Source organism: Pomacea canaliculata, linkage group LG4 (genome assembly GCF_003073045.1).
Source record: "Pomacea canaliculata isolate SZHN2017 linkage group LG4, ASM307304v1, whole genome shotgun sequence".
In the NCBI taxonomy this organism is placed as follows: domain Eukaryota; kingdom Metazoa; phylum Mollusca; class Gastropoda; order Architaenioglossa; family Ampullariidae; genus Pomacea; species Pomacea canaliculata.
The window spans coordinates 19,481,664-19,504,343 of NC_037593.1; the positions used below are offsets into that span (position 1 = coordinate 19,481,664).

At 43.4% G+C, this 22,680-nt stretch overlaps 1 protein-coding gene across 1 annotated transcript in view; it reads left to right on the forward strand.

Annotated features, from left to right (window-relative positions):
- LOC112562800 (homeobox protein six1-like) overlaps window positions 1-15,038 on the forward strand; it is a 36,564-nt gene extending 21,526 nt beyond the window's left edge. The window contains exon 2 of the mRNA XM_025236298.1: window positions 14,118-15,038. Coding sequence (XP_025092083.1) covers window positions 14,118-14,140 — 23 coding nt within the window. The 3' untranslated portion in view covers window positions 14,141-15,038. The remainder of the gene's footprint in view (window positions 1-14,117) is intronic.
- Window positions 15,039-22,680: the final 7,642 nt, after the last annotated feature.

Here is a 22,680-nt window from a genome sequence, read left to right on the forward strand (position 1 = left end):
AACAACTGTTTGGAGTCTGTTAAATATGTTTATAATTAGAAAGTTTTTTTGTGAAAAAAACCTTTAGTAGAAAAAAAAGCCACAATTTCTGTTTGTATATGGTGCAGTGAAAGTACATTACTACTAATAATAACAATACCAATACTACTACTGCTAATAATAATTAGTACACATATACCTCCTCCTGACGGAGACGTTCATGAGATTTACAAATTGTTCTACACACATGCTACAAACACATTAAATTACAATAATAAAGTTAATGATATAACACTTTATCCCACCATCAAAGAATAGATTTAAAATGCTTGACGAAAAGTATAAATAAATAGCAATAACGACGACGACGACGACGACGACGACGACGACAACACATACACGGACGCACGCAGAAGAACATGAAGACGTTATGTCTATAAAATGCCATATGGCAGGATGAAAGGTATGTATTTGCTCCCACTATTCAATGATGTAGATTTTTAGTTTATATCTTTAGATGATTAAAACGACTTGACTGCAGATTGATGATGGACCCACTCTTATACGATAATGTTTGGCGCACGTCTTTCGCGCATCTAATTACGAAATGGTCCATCTAGAATGGACTTGTGGACTGTTTTTTTGTTTGTTTTCTACCTTGTTACAGAACAAGACATTTAGCGAACGAGTTTCCAGTCTCGCTGTTACGAGCTCATCTTGTTTTTTGTTGTTTTTTTTTCTGTACTGACGATGGTTGCAGTCTCTGGCTGTAGTCGCGCTGGTAACCATGGTAGTCTCTCGTCGTTGTGCTGGATGACAAGAGCAGTCTCTTACTTGTAATGATAGCAGCCTTGTGCTGGGGATGATAGCAGTCTTGGGAAACCTGGTGAGTTCCTTCCCCACCACGGCGCAGTGACCCCCCCTTTCCTCTCTCTTCCTTTATCTAAAATTATGGCGAGATTTTCCACTCTGCTGCCCCTGGAGTAGAGTTGTCGCCCGCCACGACAGAGAAAGGGAGTTGGGAGCACAATAACTCTGCAAGAAGTCCGCCTATAGAGAGACCCGGCACGGAAAAGCGAAAATTATGACTTGTCGCTATAAAATGAGGACTGTTCCTGGGCGGCCACTTGTCGGGGGAAGTTCCTCGCGGCCAAAACTCCCCCAACGTGAGAGATTTGTTGTGCGAAGAGATCCCCATCAAGATACAATTTTCACTTCCTGTATGTTACGAACAGAAGATAAATAGGGAGAGAAGTTGCTTGGGAAAAAAAAGAGTAGAAAGACAAATCAGACTAAAAGTGTGGTTAGGTTTTATAGGCCGGCGCTCGCCCGACGAGAGTGCAAGAAAATGTGGAGGCGAGCGGCATTATGAGGGTCGAGACGTGTAAACTGTATGAATTGATGGGGCTGGAGACGGACTGTCTAGTGGCCTGCTATCAAAAGAGACGGGAAAGACAGGAGGGTTGTCATCGACATAAGTGAGATGTTTGGTCTCTTACCACACCTCCTCCCACCTCAACCCTCCCCCATGTGGTTGTTACTGAAGTCTGACTATTGCTTCCACCTCGGGTGTGTATGTTCGTGCGTTCGTGTGAGTGTGTGTGCGCCCTCATTTTTGGGATGCAGAAGAGGATGAATTTTGATGGTGATTATTATTCTTGATTTTTGGTCTTAGATATAATTTTCATGCCAATGAGACTCTCCGTTGAGAACAAATACCTACAATCACAGACTTTGGGTTTTGGTTTTTAGAAACATTGCCTTAGGTTACCGAAGAAAGAAGAAGTCGTAGTTTGTCTTCCCCGACAACGGATCCACTTGGAAACAAGCTGTCGCAAGGAAAACTCAGACGAATGAACGTTTACCTTCTTTGTTTTGATGGTACAAAGACAAGTCCGTTTCTGTTGCCCGCTGAGTCGTCTTGCTCCAAGCGTCCTCCAGCTCCTCATTATTGGCTCTTGAGATATTTTGTGAGCACCGAGAGATCCCATATATTGTAATCACGTCTGAAACACTTTGGATGCGCAGATGGTGCCACGAGAAAAGTGTCGTCATTTCCGGCGAACTCGACAGAAAGTTTTGTAGCAGCTCTATAGACATGGAGCGGCGCTCGGTTTGCAATAACAACCACAAAGTCTTCTGCTCCTTTCTTTCTATTGTTGGTGTGCGTCCTCTCAGAGGTTCGTGCAATAGATTTGTTATCATTCATGTAAAGCCATACCAAGGTACTCAGTGGATATCTGAGTACTTAATCTGAAGACGATTTGTTGTCCCTTTGTAGATTGTTCTGGTTAAATGCAGGTGTCTGGCTATAAAATGGTGTTCCGCAACGTGGATTTCTTAAAGAGAGAGGGAACGAAAAAATAGGCAAGTGTGCTTGTGTGGGTGTGTGTGTTTGTTTGTGTGTGTGTGATATTCAGCACAGGTAAAAGGATCTGCGACAGTAATAAACCCAGTGTCGCAGTCGTACTTGGGATGGAGAGATAGTGAATTCCGCTGATGTCGTTTGTTTTCGAGAAGATGGTTGTCTCTAATTCCGCTCCTTTCCCTCTCCTCACACAATTATCAGTATGCTAATAAACTTCAGCAGCCGAGTCGGTCGCTATGGTGTCTCAGGCAACACACTTTTCACACCCACTCCTGTTCCACGTCCTGCGGGCGTCAGGTGGCGCCTGTCACCAATACAGTGAAGGTTGGCTGAGCTGGGTTCAGATCTCGTCTCGGGCACTGGTATTTTTTTTTCTGTGCACGTGACAACTGTTTACAGGACCGGCTGCTTTACTGTTGTTGCCAGCTTGATGTAAAACACCAATATCCCCTCCTTGTCTGGTTTCAGTGTTCTGAAAACCCTTGCCCCTGTCCTTCCCTAAACTGAAGGTCTTCGACTTTGAAACTTTCATCTCGAGATACTCTTCTTTTTTAAATACTTTCGGTCTCCGGTGGTCCCTTCTTCTTTGCTTTGTAGTTTTGCAACTGTATTTGTCTACGTGTCGTGATGTTGGTTTAAGCGCTTTAAGGTCATTGCCAAGTGATGGAAATGCGTTAAACTGCTTTATTATGGTTGCTGTGATGCTGACTGTTGTTGCTTGTCATTGAATCAAACATGTTTACAAAAGCACAGAAGTTAGTTTGGCAGTTTTTCTATTTATTCTATTATTCAACGACCAAAACATGCGAGGAAAAAAATATGCATCGTCTTGCATGTCTCGACTGATGTAATTCTGTATTTTGTTTGTTTGGGTTTCAAAAAAAGTGTTTTGATGTGTTTAAAAGAAGGTTGTCAACCCTGACTTTCAAGAAACACTTAACTCTCACAGCAGGATTTCCTTTCAGCTTTATTAGCTCGAGAAAGCTCGGGTAATCCGCCGTCCAATTAGTTGCTCCGCAAACCTGCCTCGTCCGTCGGATGAAGACTAAGCCCGATGCGCTGCCCCTAAGTCCGCGACGCCTCCCTAAATTATTCACGCAGATTGCCCGTAAGCTTTAGGGGCAGGGGCAGGGCAGCAACCCGGGGGTCGGCGATCACCACCCGCTTCGGAGTCTCGTCCCGCTGTGCCCCCAACGCGAGATCCTCGCAGGCGCCGTAACCCACCAGCGACCTGCTCCACGAAGCTGTCAATTAACAGGATGGTTCGCTTGAGGACCTACACAACAAACCGACTCACAGACTGCTGCAGTGATTTGCTATCACAACTGGACCTTAGTTGTGATTTGTTGTCACGAGCTGCACTGGGTATATGCGCTTGACACGTGTTTCACACAGAGTTTTGAGTCGTGTGAGCAATAAAAACATTTGAACAAATATAATCTGGAAATCACATAAACAGAGCAGTAACCAAACGCAGACGGACCAGCCGGCACTTACCACAAAATCAGTTCATCTAGGACCTATATATATATACAGCAGCTGTCCGTGACCGATAACCCCCTTTGTCGTGTGAACACACTTGGCTTTTCTGAGCTTTAAGCAGACGTACAACGAGATAACACAACCACAACCGCCATAACAACCATCTTCCAAAATCAGCATGATCGTCAGCGACATCACTGACGAGCTCAGTCATCTAACGCGGGCTAATGCCGCGATCATATCTCGTGAATACATTAGGTGATTAGCTTTTGGATTTGAAACAAAAACAAAAAAAAAAAAATAATAATAATAAACCTCACTGAAAATATAAAATATAAAAAATAGATTGCATCACAAGTAGATTGCGAGCCTCAGCCGAGTTACGACCGCCAGGCAATCAGGAGCACGAGCCATGGCTACAATGGAATTAAAACGAAGTCGCAGTTTCGGGTTTAGCCAGCGCTAACTAGCAACTACGTCCGAGGGTTGAATTATTAATTTTCATATTTTCTCCTGCCCAGTGGCGCTACTGGCTGGCTACGCAGTCAACGACCGAGACTGATTAACATGGCGCAGACAAGATAACGAGCGAGGTGGAAGGCGACAAAAGGAAGTCGACATTGTCGGTCTCTGTCCGTCACGCTCGTGATGAATTTGGTCGACCATGCGGCGACGGTTGGTCAGAACAAATGGAAACGGTTTAACACGAAACCTCCCAGTGACACTCGGAGGGTTGATTGTTCCAGCAGTCGGGGACAGCGCTCAGGGGTTGAAAGACATGGAGTAACTTGTGGACATCGTCACAACTGTGGGACTTGTTGACAAGCAATGTTGTTGAAGGCTGTTCTTAACTGGGCAAAGTGCCGAAGCGTCAAACCTCCGAAGTCCCACTGTACTAGAAAATGTATTTACTGGATTGACAAATGTGTTTAAACTGTACTGGTACATGTATTGACCAGCTTGGACAGCTCGACATGTTGACCATAGTTCAAATGTCCCATAATCATTTCTTTTCTGCGACATTCACACACAAGTTCACCAATGGGGTCAAACTTTCGTCCCTATTTCTCCGGTTAGGACTTCAAGCGAACAATCCGAGTAAATAAATGTGTTCCCCAAGCATCGTATTTTAGGGAGTATCAGTGAGCGAAGATGAACAAAGAGACAAAGGAAAGTAGGAACCGAAGAGAGTAGGTGACTGAGACAGGTTGTAGCAAATCAGGGGAGACAAGTAGACAACGCGATTGTCTCCCCATTTCTGACGTTCATTTATCGTTGTTGTTCTTCTTCTCTCTGACTCCAAATCTGGTCAGCAAGATGAAGATGTTTGTCTTTTATTTTTATGTTTTTAATTTATTTTGCAATTATCGTGTCCGCATTATCTTCATTTAAAGGTCAGACGCTAGGTAATGCTCACAAAGGAGCTCGGATTGTTCAGAAAGTTGTTTCGAAAACTGATGATTGCCATCGTGACCCACGTGTGGTAAGACTAAAGGTCACAAGACATGATGATAATGATTTTATAAGATATATAAGGGAAGAGAAACGTACACAAAACAGGAAAAACTGGCATAATGATTGTTCATCTATCCCTTTATTGTTATTTTTATGGACCTCGCCATGTGGTTCTCTACTTTGTTCTTGCAGAAGACACTTATATATATATATACAGTGTTTTTGTGTTTTGGAAAGTGGAGGAGGGCAGAGGAAAGAAATGTTTCGAAAATAAAACTTCCTGTCCATTTCCACTTGAAATTTTTGCCCAATTATTGTACCAACTGTATTCAATGCTAAATGTACATGGAGAATCTCAATAAGTCGTAAAGACGAGTGTTAGATGGTGGGACAAACACTGCACCGTGAAAAGTCTCCATAATTTTATTTCCGGCCAGAGTCATTTGAGCCCCGCGTCAGTGAAATTGGGCCCATCGACCCACGTGCGTACGCAGGCGCGTGGTCCAGGAGCGCCAGCCCCGTGCAGGTTTATACAGGTGGGCAGGAAATGAAGTGTCTCCCTTCTGCTGCCTCGCTCCATAATGCATTCATTTCTCTTGCACAACATTTCGCCTGTCACTTGGTCTGCTGCCTCTCCCCTTTCAAGTCCTTGCTCCCTTAGTCCAGGAGACAGACCCGGCGAAAGACGTCTTTCAGCGCCAGACCTTGTCCTCTTCACGCTTTGGCGAGGGCGGCCCGTGGACCGGGGGGCGGCGGGCGAGTCGGTGGGCGAGCTGTACTGCCGGCGATTGTTCGACAACGGAGCACTTCAATTGAACAACCGTTTGTGCAAATGACCTTTTGCTGGCGGCGCCCGGCGCGCGATGATGAGGATGACGATGATTTATAGGTGTGCGTCAGCCACCGTTGATGAAATTACCTGCGAAATAGCGGCTTGGCATGGGACACGGGGCTGGAGGCGAGATGGATGGTCATGACAACAGTCTGTGGCAAACAGCCGGCTGCTCGATGTAGACATTGCTTCTAAACCTACCGTAGACAGCATGCGATTTGTCATCGTCCCTTCCGTCACGTTCATCCACAGTAGGGTTGGGGTTTCCTGTTTATTTCTGTCTGTCCACCTCTAGGGTTGTCACTCCGCTTGTAAGCAGGTAACAGAACGTAAGCTGATGCCCAACAAAATGTCCGAACGGTTTGGGGTGGAAGTACTTAGTGGGGAGTAGTAATCCGGGTATTTATAAATTTGTGTGTGTCTGTGAGAGAGAGAGAGAGAGAGTATAAACCTACGCTTCCTAAAGAGCTGGCGTGCATACACAGCCGTCTATTGTCTAAAATAATTCTCACCTCTCTTCACAAAGTCATTTCTGGACATCATTATTTTAATTACTAAGCACTGCTTTGACCGTTCTCTAAAGACATGTACCTGGGAACGTGGCGAGGAGTGAGTGGGTTATTCTCTCAGATTATGAAGATGTGTATCTTTTAATAAACTAATCCCAGTCATTATCAACTGAAGCTGATTTCAGTTCGATGAGCACAACCACACGGTGAAGCCCTGTGTTGATCGGCGTTTGTAACCGACACCATCTTGTTTACACTTCCTTTGCTTGCTACAGATCCGTCTAATGATGAAACTGGACAGTCGTCCACCCCAGCATCCTCTCCCGCCCGTGACCGTGAAGCTCAAGCAGCCGAGTGCACAAACGTAATTTTGAATATCTTGTTCCAAGTCTTCGTCAATCACAGATTGTATCAAGCCCCACCCACTTGCTCATGCAAATCCATCCATTAAACCATCCTCCCATTGCCAAGGACACATCGACGAGACGACTTCGAGAAAGAAAATAATAATAATAATAATGAAGCTATCATTCCTCCATGTTAAGACAGATGGTTTGGCAGGTCTTAACTTCAGTCACACTCGATTGGGTTGCACTCGTTTTGCACGGCCAGAGCCAATGACCCGTGGAATGATGGTCGGGCCCCTCAGGACAGAGCGAGGCTTCGCCACCGGTAGGGAGATGACAGGCGGTTACATGCTATCCATCACAGGACCAGGCCTCCTACCCGCTTTATTCATCCCCTTCCTTCAGCCCCCATTCATTTCTAGATCCACAGACACTTCCGCTAGCCTCTCGCTCTCCATTGTCCACCCAGAGACTCAGTGCCACCAGCTTCTCACTGTGTGTTTGTGTGTGTGTGTGTGTTTTCATGTGTAGGATGCGAGGGTCGCTTGAGCGTATGTAAATAAAAAGAGAGAGAGAGAGAAAGGCGTACAGAGAGACGAAATGTGCAGTCACGAGTAATATTATGTCTGAACAATAATTGTTTCATTTACAAATTTTAGTGCTGTTCTAAAGTGTTCCGTGTTCGAACAACTCGGTCATCGACCAATATTTTTGAGAGAATTCTATTTCGGTGCTCGACCACTTCATTGCCACTCGGCTGTCGAGCCACGAACTTGTATTACTGGACTGCTGGCAGACGATTTTTTCCAGTTAACTGCTAAAACGAGGCAGTAGACGACAAAGCTTCCGGTTTAGTCACATTTTGTTTAGGCTCGCCGAGAACTTCGCAAGAGACTAAGCCTTGGTCTTGGCAGATAGACAGCAATCCACCTTGGCAGACAGACAGCAATCCACCTATACACAGGTCCATGATTGAGCTAAAACCAGCACGTGACGCCACACATTCCCGTGATGCTTTGGGGTTAAACAAAGAGAAAATGTGAACATTGCACATCGCTGTCAAGTAGTAAACACCTGTCTTGTTGATCTTCTAAATGAATGAAAGAAGAAAACAGTAACAACAATTGCATTAAAACGAGAACTTATTGCCAAGTATGAAAGTGACATACGTGTGTTTGAATTAGCTGTGACGTATGGCAAGATACAGTCGACGATGTCAATACTCAAATAGAAAGAGGACATTAAAGTTGCTGATGTCGTAAAGGAAGTGTTTTTTACTGTCCATTCAACGACACGATTGTTTTCATATCTGCGCTTGAGCTTTCCAGATTCGGTATTTATTTGTATCAGCCATTCTGTGATTACCTATGATTCTACCAGAGTAACATCACACGACTTTTGGCTCCAACGAAACAGGGGAAAAAATTGTTTTCATTTAATTTCTCGAGATTGGTGTTTCGCCTTCAAATTTCATGTTCGAGACATTAGCAAGTAATATGAAAGGAGTCTTTGGAGTGTCACCATCGGGTAGGTCTTACAAAACATAAATGTTACCGGAACGAGTTAAAATACATTCACTTTATTTCTTAGCACTCGACCGGCCTTCCAGAACAGATTGTGGTCGAGTGTCGAAATACCGCTGTACTGATGACAGATGGGAAGACGACCATTTATTGTCAGCTGATGATCATCTGTAGTCGTTTCTTCACGCAATCATCAAGTCGCCACAATGAAGACGGTTGTGTCCACACGATGTGACGTCACATCTCTCCTAATGATCGAGCGAAGGGAGCCTGGGTGACCCCCTCTCCCTGCACACATAAACACAAAGAGAGAGAGGTGGGGGGACTCACACTAAGGCAAAGTGCAGGAGTGGAAAAATTGGTAATTTTCAAGCGCGCGAAGTAAGTGGGTTTATTTTTGTTGGTTTTGGCGCCAATAATAAATGCTCCTCCGGTGCTTGGCGAACTGTGTTCTCTTTCTCTCTCTCTCCCCCCGGCAGTTTCTTTCAAAGACTCGGTGGCATGCCGCCAGTACTTCTCTGACGTCACTGCTGAGAGTTGCTGACCCTCAAAGGCACTGCACTAAATAATGTAGACATTTTTATTAATAGTGAATGGATGAAGAGAAGAGTTCGAGTGACTACGGAAGATATCTTTTGACTGAAAAAAATTATTTTATTTATTTTTTATTCTGTTTTCTCATTCAGAGATTTACTAGCATACACAATACAATTTTTAGTGTGAAAAAAAGTTTGGTATTTTGAGAAGTTGCTATAGTGTATGCTATACTTGAGACATCTTGGAGCTTTAATGACTGAAAGACCTCTTTGTCGAAGACAGAAAATAGCTAGCGGTCTTTTTTTTTTTTTCTTTCGTGCTGAAAGATTTTATATGCTTAGTGAGGTTCAGGTAAACAATGACATCTTGCTGAGAGAGAAAGAGTGTGAGCAATTTGTGATCAGAAGACTGAGATTTCTGCCGGCTATGTCTTGCTTGTTGCCACCAGATGATGGCAGGGACCCTGGCATGCCCGACACCGTCGGAAGTCGGAAGTTGTTGGCTGGGCGCACGAGCCAGGCTGGCGACTTACAACAAGCTCTTCCCTCCGGTGAGGGAGCTGTCCCCTAGCTACGCTCATACATAGAGTGCCCTCCTCCCACTCTCTCTCTCTCGCTGCTTCAAGATGGACCTTCATTTTTTTTTTTCGTCCGCCTCCTCGTAGCTCTTGGCTCACTTCACACAGCTCGCACACTCTCTCGCCACTTCTCGAGAACTCTCGCCAGGTCATTCACGGCCAACAATCTCTTTCCGGCCGCCGAGTCGGGCACACGTGACTTCCCCCGCACGCTGATGGCAGCTCACTCTCGGCGTGACGCCATCAAAACCCGTTGACAGAGACTTAGAGCATAATAAGTGCGCGCGCATGACTGTGTGTGTGTTTGTGTGTTTGTGTGTTTGTTTGTGCACATGCTCTGTTTAACTGCACCTTTCTAGCATTCGTAATCTGATACGTGTGGATGTTTTGTTTATATGACTGTATGAATATAGTGTGACAGTCCACGTATGTATGTAAGTAATTGAGGTTCTGGTGGGAAAGTGTATGTGTAGGAGTGTGTATGAGCGAGAGAGGGTAAGCACGCATGAGTGCATGTCAGTGTGTTTGTGTGAGTGTGTGTATGAATGAACGAGGGCGTGAATGCATGAATACGTGTGTGGGAGTGTGTATATATATATATGAGTGTGTATCTGTGTGGGAGATGTATTTATGTATAAGTAAAGTTCTGTCCTGACTGCCCATCACAAAGTATTTGTGCCTGGCACCGGAAACATGGCCAAGCTGTGTCTGTGGACAGTCAAGAGATCTCTCCATATTTACTCCTCTTTTCTATTTTCTTTTATCCTACCGCCCTCAGAGACCGAGAGGTTGTTTGCGAAATCTGTGACGGCAGTGATTTCTTTAATCTTGGTGTTGCTGTTGCTGTTGCTGTTGCTGCACAATTATCTGGAGACTGATAATGCCTCCATCTGATGAACAGGCGCCGCTGACCTTTACACTCGACTCCGACAAAGCCAGGATTCAAGGGGCCGCCTCGTTTAAAAAAAAAAAAAAAGTCTTCAGAGGAAGTGCAGACTTCTAGGAGGTCCGATAAGTGCTCGTAAATTTATGGGGTTGGAGGTGAAAGAGAGCGATGTTTTTGATCCCTAATCGGAGGGTAGATTGTCTGTGGGGGAACATGGCGGTTGATGGCAGAGGTCTCCTTTTGTCAAAGTGCAGAGCAGTTCTCGTTTTGAGTTTCCCCCTCCCCACTTAGGATTCAGCTATGAAATTATTTTGTGGCACCACCTCACTCATGTTTCGTAACTTTAAAAACACAGCTTGTTTTGGTTCTCTTATGTTCAGGATCTGGTAAACTACTGCGTGTTCGGTGGTAAACATTTGTAAACACTAGCTGCCTATAGTTTTCTGAAGAAGAGATAACTTTGAGAAGTTAACATTGTATATGAATTTTTTCATAATTAGCCTTGTGTGATTAGTAATATACACTGTGAAAATTAAGACTGACTTGTCTGGTGAGTAATATATGATAAGTGTTCCGTGGTTATTAATGTGGAGCTAGTGTTGCATAGTAAGCCTTTGATGGTTTGCTCACATGTAGACATTCGCAGTACGCCTTTGATGAAATAAACAAAATACACCGATTACAACATGTTTTGAAATTTATTGTCTTGCTTAAACATGTCTTCTTCATAGATGACTGTACACTTTTGTCTTGTGTGTAAAATGTATTTGTAGAGAGTTGGGTCTTTGGTCTCTGGAATTTCCATCTCTAACAGTCGATGTTGAAGGGACGGGGCTCATGTGATGTGTTTTCACAGTAGTTACACATGCTTTATTTTCATAATGTTTGTTTATACTTCATATGACTTGGTTCCATATTCTTCGAAAAGCTAGTGGTATGTTCTTGATCTTGTCATGCGTCTCACATTTGAACTGGAAAAAAAATCCTCTGATTACTGTAGAATTGATTCAGTAATCAAGGGAAAATCTCTGACTTGAAACTGGAAAAATACTTAAATGAAGTAGTTAATCCTCTTCAGTTTACGTTGTAACAGGGTACATCATAAACTACCACAAAAAACTTTTTCCCATTTGTACTTCATTCATCTCTGCAGTTTTAATTTATGTTGTCGAGACTACTAAAAATTCTCTCCGTTGCTTTTACAACTAAGAACTCATTTTAAGTTACTGCGATAAATGAGATTTTGTAAACTCTTCTTGTAATTTGTCATCCATATCAAATGATTACTTAAAGTTTTCTTTGCGCCTACAAATGCTTCGATCAAAATGGTTTTAAAAAACTTCAAGGATAAAAAATGGAAAAGTAGAAACCGACTTCACAATTAATTTGTTTTCGTTACAAGTGGAGACTGTTATTGGCATACAGTATTAATCTCTTATAATGAGTTTGCATCTACTTCTTGTTTGATTTCCTCTTCTTTTTCCAGTTATCTTTATTGTATGTGATTGCGAACGGACTTTTTCATATGTGCTCGAAGTCCCAACTTTTATGTATACATATAAAACATTTGTTCATTACGGATACAGCGCTTGAACCCTCATTTAGACATGAACTACTGGCCCCGTATTTCATGTTTCTTATCCAACTATTGTGACATTGCTGCCTGCGAAAAGGATCCCAGGTTCCCCGGCACTGACAGGTGTGAAATCACACAGTCGGAAAACAGTCAACAGTTTGTTCACACAGCCAAACTGATAATTACAATCTTAGGCTCGTCAGCCTCCTAACATCTTGTTTTCTCACACTGGACATCAAAGGCAAGTGATTGTGCTATTGCTTCGGTATTCTGCACTGAGAGAAGCAAGAATATCTAAACAGTGTGAACAAACAATTCACAAAATAATACAAGGGATTGGAATTAGAAATTTTGACAAAAAGTAAAATTTATTACAATAAATGGCAGTAGACGAGATGTCTGTTTACTAATTTGTTATTTGTGGCTGCATATTCCAAGATTTATAAACACAGTTTCCGATTTTTAATGTTAAAAATGTTTCAACACAGTATTCAAATAAAATTAATGATTAATTTGCGACAGTCGCAAAAACTAAACTGTTTTCTGTTTTCTCTCTTTTTTTTAAACTGCACGTTCACCTGTACTTCTTGTGTTCCACACAGATAAATCGCTTCGTAAAATAGTATATGTTACTAAAATGTAATTACAAATAACAACAACAATAATAATAGAGCGCTTATCTCGTGCAACATCACAACCAAAGCATGTCGCACTGACCACACTGAGCAACAATAACAAGGCAATGACATTAAAAACATTGCACAACAATCACATGCTGACACCAAACACATTTAGCTACTGAGCCACAGGTTAAGGAATTAAAATTTAATGAAAGAGTGAGCAGGTGTAAAAAATACCTACAACAAATAAAACAATATGTAGAAAATGAATTGTGTTAATGCCTACTGGTAAAACAATAAATAAAAAGATCAAGTAAAACTTAAAAAAAATTATATTTAAACATGCGTTTCCAGATGTGTCCGAAAACTACCTTTGAATCCGAGTAGCGAATGTGGTTTGGAAGAGCATTCAATTAGACATCAGAAATTAATTCAACTTCATTTTCGACTCCTGATGCTCAGAGTTAATGACACTCCGATGTCACACGGCCGCCTGACAAATTATCTTTAAACACCAGCGCAAGAACAGAGAAATAAGGCTACAAAGTGAACAGACAATTACGGAGCCTCTTTATCTTTTACATGTCACTGTATAGATATCTATCTCCGCTGTACATCTTCTAGATATTTTTATGGATCGTACTTAAATAACTGTTGATGTGCTGTAGCCTTTGCGAGTTTTTATTTCGACATATTTTGTTCTTTTCTAATGTGTGCAATAAACATTGTATACTTTTAGTTCAATTTCGAAAATGTGAACTTTTAAAAGTCTTCTTATAATAATAATAATAATAATAATAAGAAGAAGAAGAATAAGAAGAAGAAGAAGAATAAGAAGAATAATAAGAAGAATAATGAAAACAACTTTTTACTCCATACTAGCACTGTGCACAGGTATGGGGATGTCCCCCTTTTTTATAAAGCTATGGCCTTTTCAAAAAAATTTCGAATTTGGTTTGTATTCTCTCTCTCACACACACACAAACACACACCCATGCACCCCTCCATCACACACCCCCCCCCCACACTCTCTCTCTCTCGCTTGGCGTGCAAGCGTGAATATTTCATCGCCTGTGATAGTTCCCGTGTTTAAGCGAAAAATTTCAGTTTTCCTTACAATCTGATTCCTCCATTTCAATAATTCAGGCTAGACGACAGCATTCTCATGCGTTCCTTCTCCAGCTTGTTTCCTTAAATTAATTTCTCAAGAACATTTTATAAAAGCAAAAGGCAATCTGAAAAGACGCGAAAACAAAGCGCTGCTCTTGGTAAAGAAACGAACTCCTGCCCACTCTGGTTCAATTTCTTTGTCTTTTTTTTTATTTATTTTTTTTTTTAAACCTCTCTACCTTCCTGCACCGCGTCCCTCGAATTTTGTCTGCTCAAGGTGTTGTGATTATTGAGACCCACTGTCCCTGTGTTGCAGCGACCCTTACGGCCGAGACCTGAGCGAGGAGACGCTGAAGCAGATGGGCCACAGCATGTGCGGGATGACCATGGGGCAGGCCATGATGTCCGCCGACTACAGCCGCGACTACCACCATCCGCACCACCACCACTACCCGCAGACCATGCCCTCCGTCAAGATGCTGGAGGACATGCGGCAGAACCTGAGCATGCCCATCGTCAAGACGGAGCAGCTGCCCCCCCACTACCTCTGCTCCCCCTCCCCTACTCCCCTCAATCACCACCACCATCACCACCACCACAACCACATGCACAACCACCAGTCCATGTTGCCTGTCTGACGTGAGTCTCACGGCGGGAACCAACAAAATAAATAAACAAGTAAATAAATAGCGCATTGGCTCGCTCCAGGATTCAACATGGCGCTGGTGTCACGGCTATCATCTTCCAGACTAAGCTCAGACAACGACATCCTCCCTTCACCCCCCGTACAGCCCTGTTAATAACGGAGTTAGTCTGTTCTCTCTGTGTGACCAGATTCTGGCATGGCCTGATGAGGAGCAGGACTGTAAATGGCGAACCCACAAGAAGCGGTCACGTGACTAGACAATACATTGTGCTGCTCGGAGGGTGACTGCACTGAAGGACCCACTCGCCTCCCAATCAGAAAACGAGAGAGAGAAGAACAAAGAGTGCTTTGGGGTGACATTGCCGGGAGTAAGAAAACTTACTGGCCGCGTTTTGAAACAATGGTCGACCTCAGGCGTGGCGGCCGTGAACTCTACTTTGTGTGTATTTACTTAGAGTAGCAAGCCTCGCAATTGTGTTTCTTCACAGAGCAACACAGCTCAGTAATCACAGACGTTGACTAATATATAAAATAAGAAACCCAAAATGTAAAAAAAAAAAAAAAAAAAAAATCCTAAGTTTTTGAAAGGAGGATAGAAAATCAAGAACATACAAAGAACAAGACATTAAATTAAGAAAAATATTAAAAAACAAAACAAAAAGAAACTAAGAAACTACTCTTGATTTTTTTTTTTGTCTAAAAATTATTAAAAAACCCTGACCATTTGTAAATTGTAAAACCTCACTGTCGTATATTAACTATTGTTAACTAAAATATTTGGTTTCTGTGTATTGACTATTGTACAGATTTTTGGATTTTGTGTATACGTGTGGCCACGGGAATGAGTGCATGGGTATCAAATTATGAGATGGAGAGAAAACCGCCATCAAAATGAAAAGGGAGAAGGAAGAGCTAATAATAATAGTTTTTTAAAAGTGAGAATGAACGATACAGCTTATTGTAGCATCATTGTCAGTCGGTGAGCTGAGAACCTGTCATGTTGTCTGCCAGTGTCGTCTGTACTTTCAGGAAAAGTTAATTTGGGGAATGACTGGGACTGCAACAACTTCAACAAATAAGTACTCAGCTGAATTTTATTTTTAAATTGCTATTTAACTTAGAATAAAAATGAGCGTGCAGGTGGGAATGTGTTTGTGTGTGCGCGCGCGCTTAAGAAAGCATACTGTTCACTCCACTGTAACAACATTTTGTTATTTGATGGTTATAAACTGATTACAAACATTGTAGTAGTGACACTGGTGCGTCAGCTTGTCAGGACAAAGTATTATGCAAGAGATAGAGGCAAGTGAGATATTTTATACAGACTGAAGAACGAATGATACACTTCTTTTTTTAAAAAAAATACAAGCAAAGGAGGTTCTGTTGAGTACATACTATTTTGATTTTGTATTTAAAACTCACAAATTTTAAAAACAAAATAGAAAGCCACATGTAACAAAAAAATTATATAACCGAAACATGTGTCGTGGAATCTCGTTTGGAGAAAATATTCGGAAACTTAATTTGTCTTTCATAAAGAATACACACTCACAATTTTCACCTTCATGTTTACTAATTTTATGCGAAGGCTATAAAAGCGAACAGATGATGCTAACATTCCCTCATCACTCTATCTTCCTCCGCTGGGGCATTAATGTACACCCTGGACAGTTGAACAGCTAAAATTGTTTTAGTCAAGAGAATATTTCACAACAGAAAATTTCCACCGTTTGATTACAAGTTTTCTTGTGGTAACAGCAGTGTGCCAAAGAGTAATGATGCAGAATCACCGAGCACACGGGTGTCGGGTGCGCCTAATGTGTTTACCCCGTCTTCACATCCTCCTCGCCCCACAAATGTTTTGTTTATAGGGCTGCGCACACTTTAGCCTGTATACAAGTAATGAGATGCGATAACAGAGAGGTATTACAGACAGTGTTTGATGTAACACCACCACCACCACCACACCATGGCCCAACACCACCACCACACCATGGCCCCGACATAGTGGAAAACTGCAAATAATATTCTTTCAATGGCTACAGACTGTTTCTCCCTCTGGTTGTGCTATTTATGTAAGGATCCCATCCATGCTAAACTGTCTCATACATTTCTGAAGCTTCTGGTATTAGTGAGCAAGTGCTAGGGTCAATATTCTTTTTTACACTCTGTATGGACTGTTCGACTTGCTGGCTGGGAGTAAGGTGTACATAAAGGTTTATTGACTTGTACACAGGTTGAGCTAATCGGTGTGTGAACAGTTTGGAGATAACGATCGCTTTACTTGTCAAAAACCTGGAAACATCTTGATGTGTATGTATGTGTGCGCGTGTGTGTGTATAAGCATGAACGAACAGCTAGTCTTCTCAAACTCGACCTTTGAGTACGGTCAGTCAGGCTGTCAAACCAAAGTCGCCATATTGATAACATTTTTGTGACAGTTCTTTCCGTTCTATTTCTCTTTTCCTTCATTTTTTCCCCTTCTCCTTTATTCTTTTTTTTCCCTTAATTAATTCATTCTTTTTTCTTTGTTCATTAGCTCTGTTCACGTCCTCGGTAGATTTGCTAAAGCAGCAGCTGTTCTCATGTCTACATCTGTGTTGTAAATGAAGACTTTCCCCATCCCTCCTACCCCTTCCCCCCTGTAGTGTTGCATTCTCCTCACCGAGCACGTGTGGTACGCTAATTGAAGAGTCGTTGATTGTGATTCAGTATTCTTTTGTCAGTGCCATGTATTCTTCATTAAACTCAATCAGACGGGACTTCAAATGTGTTTTCCTAGGACTAGAGTGTGAGTGGCTGGATGGGACAAACTATCAAGTTTACAGGATCGCCGTCTTGTTTTTGGTGGTGGTGGTGGTGGTGGTGGTGGCGATGGTGATGGTGGGCGGGGGTGGCTGGGTGTGTGTGTGTGAGAGAGAGATTAACCGTTACTATCATGTAACAGCACGCTGTCGTTTCACGTAGCGCATCGTCATGGGAGGCAACTGAGCCTTGTAACTGCGGGTAGAGTAGTCCTTCCGGAAAGCTCACGTTGCGAGTTCATTTGCATTAACTAGCATCACAAAGCTGATGCCTTTTCTGTACGCTCGTGCAGCATCTGTCACTCCCTGTCTTCCGTACGCGGAGCGCATTCTTCACTTACCTGATTCTAACAAGCTGGAATATAAGGACCGAGACCTTTGAGTCTGACCTTCTCACATCCGCTGACAGGCGCGTTACACGAGACTACATCCACCCTGGCTACACCACCCCAGGGTGTGAAATACGATTCACAATGTCTAAGGTGTTTGGAGTGTTGTACAACAGTGGTGAGGGTCTTTATTAAGGGGGGAAAATCCTAGTACGCCACAAAAGTTGCAGGACACCTACCTAGGTTTTTATCTACCCCAAACACACGGCGGGGTATCTATCACCTGCTGGTGGAACCCCTTGCCTTGGTAAACGACTCCAGAACGGTGGAGCCTAGACGAAATCCTAGCATCTCATGTTTGGTCACTTTCTAATTAGCCAGGATGCGTCCATTTGCGTGATAGACGGTTGATTTCTAACGATTTCAAGGGGTACCCGTGGACAACCAGACGAGAGTGTCCAGACCCTGGTCCTCCCTGATGGCAGCAGCAAGGCAGACTGAGACTGTTGACATGCGTGCTTGCTCCCAGCAGGCCACCCAGGCCTCTCGCGGTGTCGGGAAGGTCGACAGAGTGTCGGGTGGCAGAGGGAAGGCAAGCAGTCCGAAGATCGTGTGTCGGGTGGGATGAGTCTGAGTGGCGCGAGCCGCCATCTTGATTTGTGCTCACGCTTCCTGACGCCTGACGTGCGAGGATTTGACGGACAAACGCGAGACGCCGTCCACGTCGCTTGCACAAGACCCGCGCCGGGCGCGCGCCGGAATTAATCAGCTGGCGGTGAGGTCAGCTTCCGGGTCAGGTTTCTGTAAAGCACGGAGCTACATGAACTGATATACGTAAATCTGCGAGTTTCACAGTCATAAATTATCTTTTTATTTTTTATTTTTTAACAAACTGTCCTCGCGGACTTTTACAGTGTTCATACCCAGTTCTCACTGATATTTTGTGAGTTTTAAACAACGCTCCCCGATTTTGTGGATTAACACCCGTTTACGGCCATGGTGCTCCTGGTGTTCTTCATCATCTGCTCGGTCTGTGCCCAGGCCAGGAGAGGAGGACTAAACAAAGAATCGAATTGCGTGACCGTCTGTCTTCAGCACTGAAAAAGTTAAAAGCCGAAAAGTTCTGTGGAAAACCCACAGAGAGGAATGGTAACTGAGGGGGTGGACACGAAAACTTAGTTCGTGGGGGTATATGGGGCTCGGTTGGACAAACTCCAGAGAGACCCTGGTTTAATCGCCGAAATAGAAGTAGACACTTCACGGCGCATAGAAGTGGCAAGCAATCACAAGAGACTCTCACAAGTCTGGTAACTTACTCTTTCGAGTTGAAAACGAAACCAGCCAAAGAAACTGAGCACTGGTCACGCCAATGATCATAATAAAGTTTAGTAGTAGTATTTTTTTTCAGTGAGTAGGACGAGGTTTAGTTCTCTTAACTCTAGTTTTCTCTCGTTTGATCTCATCCTAACCCTTCCCCCGTCCTTATCCGACCCTTTCCCTCCAACCCCTCTTCTCATACCTTCCCCCTTACCTCTCCCCCCTCCTACCCCCGGGAACGTGCAGAGGAACCAAGGTCAAGCAACTGGCGATATCCGAGCGGCCACGCTCCGTTAGCTCCCTTAGAGAGCATTTTTATCCCCTTCACGGGCCCGTTCCCGGTTTTCAATTACGGGATTCAAATGAAGCTACATCGCTTGGCTGAGGCACCGTGGACGGACTCGGTGGGCGCTGAAAGACTGCAGCTCGACCCCCGCCGCTTATCAATAACCTGCCGGTGAAAAGGAAATTGTCCGGGCGACAAATTTTTCATCATGTCTACAGTGTTCCTCCTTCCATGGCCTCTCACGACACCCGCGCGGTTAAGATCTGACTAGATTTTTGTCACCGCACTTTTAGAAATTATTAATTGCCGACTCAGAAAGCGCGGGGATAGCTAATTCAGAGCAGTTGGCTAATCATAACAGAGCTAAGAATGCGGGGCTGTTCAGGCCGTGTAAGAAGCTTTAGAAAAGTCGAAGGGTGGAAAAACACTGGCTCGTCAAATGTCAACAGATCGTCCTCCATCATCGGGAGTGGACGGCCGATGACACAGACCGCTGAGCCCCATGGTGACGGCTGGCACACACCGCTGGGTGTTTAGCAGTCCAGGTAAACGTATTGCGTGCTCCCCGGAGTCTCAGACAAGCGCGGAGGACCTGGCGGGCGGACCTTTGAAGTCGAAGGCCTGTTGCAGGTACGTGTCCGCCGGGGATCGGGTCGTAAGTCTTCGTAAGCGACATTGTATCACAAGCCATCGTGAATTACACAGGTGTCACGTGACATGAGACCTCAGACAAAGTCCTTTACAACGAACAGAGAGAGAAACTTCTTCTCCACCCATTAGCTCAAGGGTTTCTCTATAAACCGTATGTCACTTTCGATTAAAGGGCTTTACGGGAGAGAGAGAGGGGGAAAAAAAAAAAACCAGTACATCAGTACACATAGCTGCTGTTTTGGTTCGCTGTGCACTTTACCTATACTTTGGGTGAATGTTTGTTGTTTGTTTTGTAAAAATCACGAATCAGTTAATTGTATTCAAAGGAGTTTCTCTTTAACTCACGATCATCTGTGCTTAAGCGCTTTCTTTTTCTTTCTTTTTTTTTTTTTGGCACATCAAATCTCCCTTGCATATTATTTTATATCTACAAACTTATTCCGCAGATCCGTCTGGAGAAATCTGATACAAGTCTAACGAGCCTGACAATATTAAAGAAAAGATATGTGAAATAATGAGGAGGAAGGAAAAAACTATATGTCCACAGTCCGCTATGTTCTCTGGAAATTATCTGGAATTATTCTGGTAACTTCCTTTTAGCTGTCCAGACATTTCTTTACAATCCAACCCTAACTGGAAAGCTTAAAAAAGTTTTAACATCACGTTAGTGTGTTTGTGTGAACGTGTGGAGTTTCGGTTACAACACGGCCTGTCCATGAGGATTTGCCGAGAAGAAGTGAGGCGATGAACAAATTTGTATTTCTCAACAATGCTACAAGGGCAAAAATGTCTTGACCTTGTTTGAATATCAAACAGATCATAAATTTAAGATGTACAACTATCCACAAAAACAAAAATAAAGTTACTGCCTGAGAAATGTAAACTTTTGTTAAAAAAATAGGTCTGACAGAAAAAAAACGTCAAGATGACACAGGTGTTATCTATCAGTTGGAATACAACATGTTAACGAAACGATTGTCATAAGATCTTCGAATTGTCTTGACAAATGTAGAGAAATCCACTTTTTAAAAATAATCAAACACTTGAGCTGTTAAAATAACAAGTGGTCAGTAAAAGGACTAAGAACAAATTCCTAGCCGCATCTATAAATAGACTGCAGATGTCAAAGTTCATTGAAAATCAACCCCCGTCACCAAGAGTGACTTTACTGGACATCGAGAGACTGGAAGGAAAATGGCGACTGCACGAGAGTGTTTCTCTAATGCTGCTGGTGGCCATCCACTTCCCTTGCTTTTGATTCCTCACCCGGGGTCAGACCCGAGCTCATGGTGAGCGGGTGGACGGGCGACGGCACGACTTCCTCTCTCCGACGCGAGATGCGAGTAGGCCATTTTTACAAACATTTTTTTTGGGCGGCGAACCCGGGTTGGGTGTAGCGCGAGCACCGGCAGGTCTATTAGTTTCTCAGGTTTCCACAAACCGTTTTCTTGGAATCTTCGCTGGCGGAAAGGCCGTTGTCTGAATCTAACAACAGCTGAGACACGGGTAAGGCGGTGGTTACAGTTAGGAGGTGGTGGTGGTGGTGAGGGAGGCGGTGGTGGTGAAAATGGCTCTGTGGACTTGAGATGGTTTTGAACTAGCATGAGCGTTTGTGTGTGTGTGTGCGTTCGTGCCTGCATTTTGTCTGCTTCAGACGTTCATGTGCGAGAGGAGAGGATGTGTGCGTGCGTGCGTGCGTGCGTGTGTGCGGTGTGAGTGCCAGCAAGTGTCTTTCGTCTCCCCCTGGGTTGTTGTTTGTTGTAAGGAACAGGCATGGATGAGTGTGCCTCCTCTAGTGGCTATTGGTTAAGAGAGATTATCATTACCGTTACTTGCTCTCTATCTCCGGCCCTAACTAAGGAGGGGGTCATAAGATAATTGATAAGTGCTCCCTTGACTTCTCGCATCCGGCAGGCGAGAAAGAAGCGAGATTATCATCGGACGCCGAAAATTAGCTCGTTAATTAGAGAGGGCTCAGGTGCACGTGCCACGACAACGGTGAGAAGAAAAGAATGGTTCTGGCGATGAAAGGGAGGCGGACACGGAGCTTAGAGGTCTGCTATTAGAGAATAACGAGAAGACGCAGTGAGAGCTAATCGCTAGACACAGGGATCGGAACACAGCAACACAACAGTTAGCGAAAACAGAGAGAACATGAGAGACAGTGAGTCGAGATAGAGAGAAAGAGAGAGACGAGCGGGTGCGCGCGCGCACACACACACACAGAAAACGAACTTTTGGCGTAATCTATAGTTGTTGATATTAACTCTTGCTTGTATTAAATACAATTTAGGTAGTTGAATTTAATTTGAGTGAAAACTATAAATACTTTCGTAATTTTGTCCTCTCAGATAAAATATCCTTTGAGAAAAATGATCATCAAAACAATGTATGGAAATAGGCTGACATAAATATTTTCAATAAATCAGAAAGAAAATTGAAGGAGGGAGGGAAGAGGGAGAAAGGGACGGTGGGGTGTTATTGAAGGAGAAATCTGAAAGCAGTAATGTTTTTGACAAGGCTTAAAATCAAGTTAAAATCAATCCTTTACAAATTTTTAAAATACACATGTTTCTTACACCAGTCAACATAGTTGTCAATAGTTGTGACTGGAGCCTACAGACTAGTCTTCCTCTGAAGATTTATGACACTCTCCATCATTACCCTCTGTTCCCCGATTTTTCTTTGTCTTCTATGTTTTGTCTTGTGTTACTTGTCTGCACGGTTGTTTCTTCTTCCGTCCTTCATATCCTGCGTGTCTCCCTCCTACTTGTCTCACGCATGCTCCTTCGTAGGCGTGATTATACGCTATACAAACCACACGTTGTTTATTATTAAATTATGAC